Source organism: Salmo trutta, chromosome 16 (genome assembly GCF_901001165.1).
Source record: "Salmo trutta chromosome 16, fSalTru1.1, whole genome shotgun sequence".
NCBI classification, from domain to species: Eukaryota; Metazoa; Chordata; class Actinopteri; order Salmoniformes; family Salmonidae; genus Salmo; species Salmo trutta.
Window position 1 is genome coordinate 32367475 of NC_042972.1, and position 9201 is coordinate 32376675.

Below are 9201 nucleotides of genomic sequence, written 5' to 3' on the forward strand. Positions count from 1 at the left end.
CCATGCAGAGTAAATTAGTAATGGTTTTTTATACAATGATATGGGACAAATTTCCCTAATACACTGCATCTAATCTGGCATAGGCTACAAATAACAATTAGTCAAAATCCACCTGTTTTTATTTATCAAAACCTAATTTGGTTACAAAATAGCCTACCTCTCAAGCAGTTTACATAAAAAAAACTCAACAATGTGCAGGTGAAACAGTGTTTTCAGTGCTTGCTCATACTGTACACACAAAAAGAGCTCTATTTTCATGTCATCCAATAAATGTAAACGCATGGAGTTTGCTAAATGCATTTGGACTGGAACCAGTGCTATGGTCAGATGAGATGAAAATAGAGTTCTTTAGCCATGCACACCAGTGGTGGGTTTGGTGTCAAAAGACAGATGCATATGCCGATAAGAACCCCATATTTACTGTAAAATATGGTGGTGGATCATTGATGTTATGGGGCTATTTTGCTTCCACTGGTCCTGGGGCCCCAAAGGCATCATGAACTTTACCCAGTACCAGGACAATTTAGCCAAAACCCTGGTTGCGTCTGCCAGGAAGCTGAAACTTGGCTGCAAGTGGATTTTCCTGCAAGACAATAACCCCAAGCACATATTAAAATCCACCTTTTTTTTTGTTAATTGACCACAAAAATCTATATATTGAAATGACCATCTCAGTCTCCAGACTTGAACCCCATTGTAAACCTGTGGTTGAATTGAAGAGGGCAGTCCATAACAGCAGATGAAGGATATCAAGGATCTGGAAAGATTCTATATGGAAGAATGGTCTGATTCCTCCCAATGTGTTCTCCAATCTCATAAAACATTTTAGGAAAAGGCTCAGTGCCATTATCCTCGCAAGGGGTACTGGAGTATTGACCACTATCTTTTTGAGAAAAAACAAACATTACTTGTTAAACAAAATCTCTTTCTCTGAGCAATTGTATTAGTATATAATAAAGTATATAATAATATAATTTCCCCAAAATTTGAGCATACAATATAGCTCAGTATTTGCATTTATTTATTTTATAGTCTTTTTTGCTCATCTTTATCAATGTTGCCAATATTTTTAGACCTGACTGTACACACCACACACACACACACACACACACACACACACGCGCACGAACACGCACACACACACACACACAAACATTTTTGGCCAGTGAGCTGCTCATTCCAACTTCACCCTCAGTCCATGACAGGGTTACTTAGGATTGCAGCTGTTTCCACATTCCCCTCCAAGTCACTGTGTTCAGATCTATCTATCCTTCTGCCATTCGGTTTATCCTGTCTCTCTCTCTCTCTCTCATTATAGCTGGCAGGTTACTCCTCTGCTGGGCAGGTTTAGGTGTGTTTCTTCCCATAGCGAGGTAAGAGCTGAGTCCGAACAAACTGAACAAGTTTTGTCTCTGTGAGAAGGACAGTGACAAGTACACCCAGTAGACACCCGGCCCCCACGGCGATGTGAACCAGCCTTAGTAGCCATCCTCCGTCACAACAGAACACACCCTGAAACAGCACAGTACAGACAGATGGGAAATCGGATTCTATGGTAAATAAATAAGATAAGACAATCTGTCTCACTATTAGCTCTGATTATTTGACAAGAATAAATATATAGTTTGTATACTAACTCCCATTTCTATGATTGTAAGGTAGAAACAATAACTGTTTTATTAAACGTCAGAGACAGACTTAAGTGTGATTGGCTGATATGTGATTGGATGGTGTATACAGTATATCAGAGGAGGCTGGTGGGAGGAGCTATAGGAGGATGGGCTCATTGTAATGGCTGGAATGTAATTAATGGAACGGTGTCAACCACATCAACCATATGGAAACCACATGTTTGACTACGTTCCATTTATTCCATTACAGCCATTACAATGAGCCCATCCTCCTATAGCTCCTCTCACCAGCCTCCTCTGGCGTGTCCAGTAAAGCAGTGAGGAGAACAGTTATAGTGTGGTACCTCAGAGAGAGCAGTGAGGACTGCACTGAGAGCCAGAGCCAGCAGCAGAAGAGGGGAGGGCCTCAGGCCACGCAGAGGCGTCCACTGGCTGTACAGGAAGTAGCGGTGGATGTAGAACAGGCTGTGAAGGATACGCAGGCCCATGTTGAGACAGTTAGCCAGGATGAAGCCAATGCCCCCTGCCCACCACGTCAGCATGTAAGACAGGAGCAGGAAGGAGATAGACAACGCCAACATCACCAGGTTATACCTGGGGACAGACGAGAGGACAACGTAAGCAACATGATACACACTGTGTGTGTGTGTCTGTGTGTGCCTGCCTTCTCTCACCTGTCAACCTCTTCCTTGCTCATGGCAGCAAAGACAAAGCACTCAGTAATTCCATTAATGGCCAGTAGGAGCACATAGGAGCTGTAGCATCGCAACAGACTGGGCCCTTCAATATAACACAAATATCATTACACACAACCACTCACATACAACCAGCAGCTTGAGGAATTACATTATTCCTATCATTGCTGAATAAGTTCCTTTATCTCTCTATAACTCCAGTGATTCAGTTGACTATGGTGGTTGACTTACTTAATTCATCGATTCATTTGGTTAGTTGACCCACCTGCACCACTACTCAGTAGAGATCCCCCATAGATGTCCAGAGCCAGGTGAGAGTAGGCGTAACCAAACACTGTGATGATCAGACCAATCACAAGCACCAGCTTCAGCAGACACTCTAGAACTTCAGCTGCTATGGCAACCTCCTCCTGCAGACCAATCAGCAAGCGGCATCAATGCACCTGCATGAGCTATGATGTGTGTGTCAGACAACTTTATTTATCATTGGCTACTGACAAATGGTGAAATGAGTGACAGGTATTTGATTGGCTGACTCTGCCCTCTGACCTGTTTCTGCTGCCTGACGTCCCACCCCCTCTCCAGGACTTTGGCAAAGAAGACGTAGAAGCTCTCTTCGATGGGCAGGAAGATGAAACGGGCAACCATTGAGCCCAGGTTGTTGACGATGTCGTACACGCCCTGCTCGCCGAAGCTCAGCACATTGAGGAAGGTCATGACATAACGCTCGCCCTCCGTCAGGATCTGCTTCAGAAAGGACTGCTTGAAGAAGCTCCACGTCAGCCTGGCCAACGTCCAGTCAATCACAGGCTACAGACACACACACAACGGGATGACATAGCACACACAGTTGTGACCTGACATAGTATATGAATGAATGAACCAAACAATCAATTTATCATTGATTTGTCAGTTAATACAACCAATTGCTTTCGGGTATACTGTATACTAGCTCAGTGAGGAGTGTATGTGGTGAGTGACGGTTAGTGCTGTTGGGGTGAATGTTACCTCTCCTTCAACTCTGGAGGGCAGCAGGTCTGCCACACGCTGCAGGGGGAAGTACTTCCTGTTGGCCTCCCCAGAGCCCAGGAAACGCAGGAAGTAGACAAAGTAGCACAGCACCAGGAACCCTGTGTACACCAGCTATGAAGTACAGGCCAGTATAACAGTTAGCTAAGTAGACACTCGTCCGCAGTGATTTATGAGTGTTGCATGCAATACAATCTCCCACCATTATATATTCATATTTACTAACACAACCTTACTCCATGGCCACTTCATCTTTTTGACAATACCTTCTATGCACACAACCCTCTAACCATACTCCCTTGTAACTAGTGATGTAGTGGTAAAAAAAAAAACAAGTGGGTAAACGCTGATTGCTGTGAATTAAGCAGTGCTGCCTATACTTTCAATGCATTTTTTCTGCAAAAGGTGGGTAAACGCTTGCGCTAAATAGACAAACATAAGATCATTTGTATAAGGGATGGGGCTGCGTACGTATGTACCTGAGCAGCAGAGAATATGTAGAGCCCCCACTGAGGAGCAGAGACCACCAGCACCACTGTCAGAACACACTTAGCCACCATGGCGAGGCTCTCAGCAACCACCTTCAGCCTGACAAACATGTGGGCCTGAGCCAGGACCCAGAGAGGCTCAGCCAGCAGCTCCTGCAGTGCGGCCAGGGCAAAGAGCCCCACAGCGGGGCCGTAGTGAGGGATAGTCAGGGGATCCGGAACCTCCAGGAGCCACAGCCACACACACACCAGGAGAGATGCCCAAAGTACACCCAGCGGCAACCTGGGAGGATGACACACACACAATCATTTGTTTTGCAGATAGTGCCAATAAAAGACCCAACTGTGTATGTTCTGACCAGAGCCAACACTGTGGAGCAGCAGCTCCCCTATAGTCCCACTCACGTCAGCCATAGCAGGTTGATGACTTGTCTCCAGTGGTGATCTGTTCTGCCACTCAAACAGGCTCTCCTGAAGGCCTCTCTGGACAAGAAGACCAGCGTGGAGTACAGCAGTGTCAACCTGCGCACACGCACGCACGCACACACACACACACACACACACACACACACACAGTATGTAGTGGTGTTAGTTTTTGTTTAACTGCAGGTTTGGACAGATCATATTGCAGCAGGTGTAATGTTATACAGAAGGCAATTCCACAGTAACAGACTGATGCTGAGACACTTTCCACTTTAAAATGTACGTCAAACCGAAACCAATGATTGCAAAGTTAAACAAACCACACAACTCCCTAAACTTTGCTTCTGCACTGTTCTTCAAGTAAATGTTTTTGTAAAATATTCTGTGGAAATTGCTCAAAGTCATCCTTGTGCATAGAGTTGTACAGTTTGTTTAACTTTGCTATCATTGGTTTTTGTTTGGCATTCATTTTAAAGTGAAAAATCTGAATCCCAGCATCACTCTGTTACCATGGAATTGCCACAGAGTAAAACAATCTTACCTGACGTTGACCACGCCAATCAGCTCTTTGGACACAAAGCGCAGCGTGAATGCGTTCAGAAAAAAGGTGAGCACACGAAACATGACCTAAAAATAACCAGGAACATATTCAGGAGGCACATAGATAGATATGCAATAGAAATGTCATCATTATCATTATGATTATCTCACGTGGAATAGAGATTGCTCTGTAACTTAGATGTCTTTCTGCCACTTGAATATTTTATGCCTTAGGACAACAAACACACACTTGCTTATGGTAGCCCATCGTATCCGATGACGACTTCCACTTCTGAGTTAACGGTGAATTTTTGGTGACTGTAGAGTTCAATCCCAGATCCACAAACTGTATTGCAGGTGGGGCATATGCAGTCTGTGTTGGCGGGGCAGGCATGGTTGTATGTCTCCTGAGCTGTTTTTGCTGTGACTTTGTGCTCCTCTCCTCCTCCCACCTCTGTACACCGCTCTGGCAGAACTGCCACCAGGTGGAACGGTTGGCTGCAGCATCCTCTAGGTCTGTGGGTTTGATGTTGCATTTCTTCAGCAACGTTTTCAGCTGGTCCATGTAGAGCTTCATCTGCCCCCTGCAGACCACCGGCCAGAATGTTCCGCGACAAGCGCTCCTGAAACATTCTAATGACATGCCCAAGCGAGCGCAGTTGGTATTGGATGACCATGACCTCTATACTCTTACAGTTGGTGCTGGGTGACCATGACCTCTATACTCTTACAGTTGGTGCTGGGTGACCATGACCTCTATACTCTTACAGTTGGTGCTGGGTGACCATGACCTCTATACTCTTACAGTTGGTGCTGGGTGACCATGGCCTCTATACTCTTACAGTTGGTGCTGGGTGACCATGGCCTCTATACTCTTACAGTTGGTGTTGGGTGACCATGGCCTCTATACTCTTACAGTTGGTGCTGGATGACCATGACCTCTATACTCTTACAGTTGGTGCTGGGTGACCATGGCCTCCATACTCTTACAGTTGGTGCTGGGTGACCATGGCCTCTATACTCTTACAGTTGGTGCTGGATGACCATGGCCTCTATACTCTTACAGTTGGTGCTGGGTGACCATGGCCTCTATACTCTTACAGTTGGTGCTGGGTGACCATGGCCTCTATACTCTTACAGTTGGTGCTGGGTGACCATGACCTCTATACTCTTACAGTTGGTGCTGGGTGACCATGACCTCTATACTCTTACAGTTGGTGCTGGGTGACTATGGCCTCTATACTCTTACAGTTGGTGCTGGGTGACCATGGCCTCTATACTCTTACAGTTGGTCTTAGTATATCTGTATGGGCCACACGGTTGCACCAGATGATTCCCAGGATGCGCTTCAGGCATCTTATGTGGAATCGCTTGAGCTGCTTGTTGTGGCGACTGTAGGTGACCCAGGCTTCACAGCTGTAAAGAAGTGTGGTGATGCAGACGGCTTAATAGACGGTAACTTTGGTGTAAAGGTGGAGAACCCTGTTTTGGAAGAGCCTGCACCTGAGTTTCCCGAAGGCAGCTGATGCTTGCTTGGTCCTATTTTGAATTTCGAGGTCGATGCTGCAGTCCTCCGAAAGGATGCTGCCCAGGTATTTGAAGGACGGGACTATTGCCAGTGATTTGTGTTCAATGGTGAAGACAGGCATGGTGGGTGGAGGGCTGGATCTCCACTGGCAGACGACCTCTGTCTTGGTGGTGTTGATAGACAGTCCCATCCTACTATAGACCCTCACAGCCGCTACAAGGACGGACTGAAGGTCTTCCGGAGTGTGGGCCACAAGAGCACAGTCATCAGCACACTGCAGCTCAAGAAACTGCTCCATCAAAACCTTGGTGGTTGCTTGGAGCCTCCTGAAACTGCTCCATCCAGCCTGAAGTCCACCGCAACCCGCTGCTGTCCTCAAGCTCCTTGTGGAGAAGCTGGGTGACACATAGGAGGAAGATGTTAAAGAATATCGGTGTCAGCACACACTCCAACCAAAGCGCACTGACTCCTGCCCTCCTATGGCCACCCGAGCCATCATCCCATCATGGAACTGGCAAAGGATGTTGACAAATATGTCTGGACAGCCAAATTTGAGTAGAATGCCCCATAGTAGTTCCCTGCTCACAGTGTCGAAGGCCTTGGAGAGGTCGACAAAGGCCATGAAAAGGTCCTAATGAAAGGCCATGAAAAGGTCCTAACTTCTCCTGGAGTTACCGTGCCGTGAATATCATGTCGACCGTACTCCTGTTCTTTCTAAAGCCACATTGTGACTCTGACAGCAGTTCCTCTGTGATGTTGTTCGCCAGCCTGTGTAGCATCACCTTAGCCAGGACCTTGCCGGCAACAGCCAGAAGGGATATCCCCCGGCTGTTGCCGCAGATGGACTTGTCACCCTTGTTCTTATAGATAGTGACAATGTTTGCATCCCGCCACTGTTGGGGGACGATCTCACAGTCCCAAACCTCTGTGATGTACTGGTGGAGCATTCTGGTGCAGAAGTAACCTCCCTTCTTAAGTAGCTCTGTCGGGATGCTGTCAGCGCCAGGAGTCTTGTTGTTCTTGAGGGAACGGATAGCTGATAACACCTCTTGGAAGGTCTGTAGGAGAGTGCTGATTGAGTAGTGTGTCAAAGTGGTCAGCCCACTTCATCAGGATCTAGTTTTAGTCCTTCAAGAGAGTCAGACCATCAGCTGTTTTCATGGGAGTGATGGAGCAACTTCTAGGGCCATAGATGGAGCGACTTCTAGGGCCCGGCTCCCGAGTGGCGCAGCGGTCTAAGTCACTGCATCTCAGTGTCAGAGGCGTCACTACAGACCCTGGTTCGATTCCAGGCTGTATCACAACTGGCCGTGATTGGGAGTGCCATAGGGTGGCGCACAATTGGCCCAGCATCGTCTGGGTTAGGGTTTGGCCGGGGTAGGCCATCATTGTAAATAAGAATTCTTAACTGACTTGCCTAGTTAAATAATGGTTAAATAAAACATTTCAAAATAAATATGCTTTAGTTGATTGGTAGAAATATGGATTTCCTGTGACTTATCGTCCACCATTTGTTCTGCAGGGCACGCAAGGTTGTTTGCACTTCCTTGCGCGATGCACGCCATTGCTTGTGAATGGTAGCAGATGTGGGGCTGTTGAGAGTAGCCCTGTGCGCTTTGTGCATATTGTCCAGTAAGGTTGTGATGGTGTCAGAGTTCTCATTGAACCAGTCCTGATGTTTCCTACCTTTGTAGCCAATGGAGTGGGACGCAGCCTGATAGAGCACTGAGCTAATAGATGCCCACTTCTGGTCCTCTGCGCTCAGAAGAGGCTCAGTCTCACTCAGCCTTTCAGCGAGAGAGCGACCGATGTACATATCACCTCAAATATGTCGACTAACCGGTGCCCCTGCACATTGACTCTGTACTGATACCCACCTCACTATTGTTATTTTACTGCTGCTCTTTTATTTTTTGTTACTTTTATGTCACTTATTTTTTTCTCTTAAAACTGCATTGTTGGTTAAGGGCATGTAAGCAAGCATTTCACTGTATTCGGCGCATGTAACAAATACAATTTGTAGCATAACGCATCTTGGCTAGGGGGATACGGAGAGACATGAGTCTTTCACTTATGCAGACAGGTGTTTCGGTGAGGCTGGGTAGAAGGCTGTTCTTAATTGCCAGTCACACACCATGCTGATGTTGCCCACCCGGAGGGTAACCTTACAAGAAGAAGGTGTAATCTTCTCCCTTCTCTCACAAGGAATCTGGTCTCACTCAGGGCACACACTAATCGCATCAACAACTGCTACAAAATCTTGGCATTCATAAAAAATTACTACATAAAAGGATATTTTACTACAACTAACATAAAAGTATGTCCTCCACATGCTACTCTGAGGGAGTGGATATAAGGAATTTTAGCAAGGACACTATTGTCATCATGTGCAAAAAGGAGTTTGGCATAGCTAATTATAATAGCTAGCTACTTTACCTGAAGCAAGACATTGTATGACGCGAGAGTGGAGGCATTCTTCAACATATCTTGGGAACTCATCGTACAGCTAGCTAGCTAGCCCTCTTCCTTTGAGGCTTATGACAAGGCTTCTCCAGAAACCAGAAACTGCACCGTGAAAAGAAGCAGACTCACAGATACGGACAGTAAGTGCGTTATGAAGTATGAATCTGTATTAATTGTTGTGCCATTTGTCTTTTCTGGTGGATCGTATGACCAGACCTGACTACATACAGCTTTAGAGATTTCATGCTATCAACTTCCGTACACATGGAAAGTCACTATCACGTCACCAGAACGATTTGTGTACATTATACCACGCCCCGCTAGGCGGCGTGGTCACCCCAACGTTGAGTTTTTGATGCAGGAACAACTGTAAATAAGAAATGAAAGTCTCATGGGAATACTGC

At 46.3% G+C, this 9201-nt stretch overlaps 2 protein-coding genes across 3 annotated transcripts; both read right to left on the bottom strand.

The window, feature by feature from the left end:
- Window positions 1-101: 101 nt before the first annotated feature.
- Window positions 102-9060, bottom strand: rft1 (RFT1 homolog). 2 transcript variants are annotated; one of them, XM_029693986.1, is made up of 10 exons: window positions 8771-9060; window positions 4808-4893; window positions 4249-4365; window positions 3835-4126; window positions 3335-3469; window positions 2876-3136; window positions 2592-2736; window positions 2306-2411; window positions 1976-2225; window positions 102-583 (listed from the first exon to the last, which is right to left on the bottom strand). In XM_029693986.1, the coding sequence occupies exons 1-10, from the start codon at window positions 8831-8833 to the stop codon at window positions 524-526; spliced, it is 1515 nt and encodes a 504-aa protein (XP_029549846.1). In that variant the 5' UTR covers window positions 8834-9060; the 3' UTR covers window positions 102-523. The 2 variants fall into 2 exon arrangements, with proteins under 2 accessions (XP_029549846.1, XP_029549845.1); XM_029693985.1 differs by having other exon boundaries at window positions 102-1512.
- On the bottom strand, window positions 4904-7543 carry LOC115150558 (uncharacterized). The gene is made up of 2 exons (XM_029693987.1): window positions 6310-7543; window positions 4904-5439 (listed from the first exon to the last, which is right to left on the bottom strand). Exons 1-2 carry the CDS (start codon window positions 6630-6632, stop codon window positions 5061-5063), a joined length of 702 nt encoding a protein of 233 aa, XP_029549847.1. The 5' UTR covers window positions 6633-7543; the 3' UTR covers window positions 4904-5060.
- Window positions 9061-9201: the final 141 nt, after the last annotated feature.

Excerpts from the sequence above, each read along its gene's own strand:
- LOC115150558 (XM_029693987.1), bottom strand. The coding sequence starts at position 6,632 with ATGGAGCAGTTTCTTGAGCTGCAGTGTGCTGATGACTGTGCTCTTGTG. Across the intron at positions 5,440-6,309 it reads GCTGCCTTCGGGAAACTCAG|AATGTTTCAGGAGCGCTTGT; the intron begins GTGCAGGCTCTT and ends GCATGTCATTAG.
- rft1 (XM_029693985.1), bottom strand. The coding sequence starts at position 8,833 with ATGAGTTCCCAAGATATGTTGAAGAATGCCTCCACTCTCGCGTCATAC. Across the intron at positions 4,894-8,770 it reads CATACAATGTCTTGCTTCAG|GTCATGTTTCGTGTGCTCAC; the intron begins GTAAAGTAGCTA and ends GGTTATTTTTAG. Across the intron at positions 3,470-3,834 it reads ACATATTCTCTGCTGCTCAG|CTGGTGTACACAGGGTTCCT; the intron begins GTACATACGTAC and ends TGTACTTCATAG.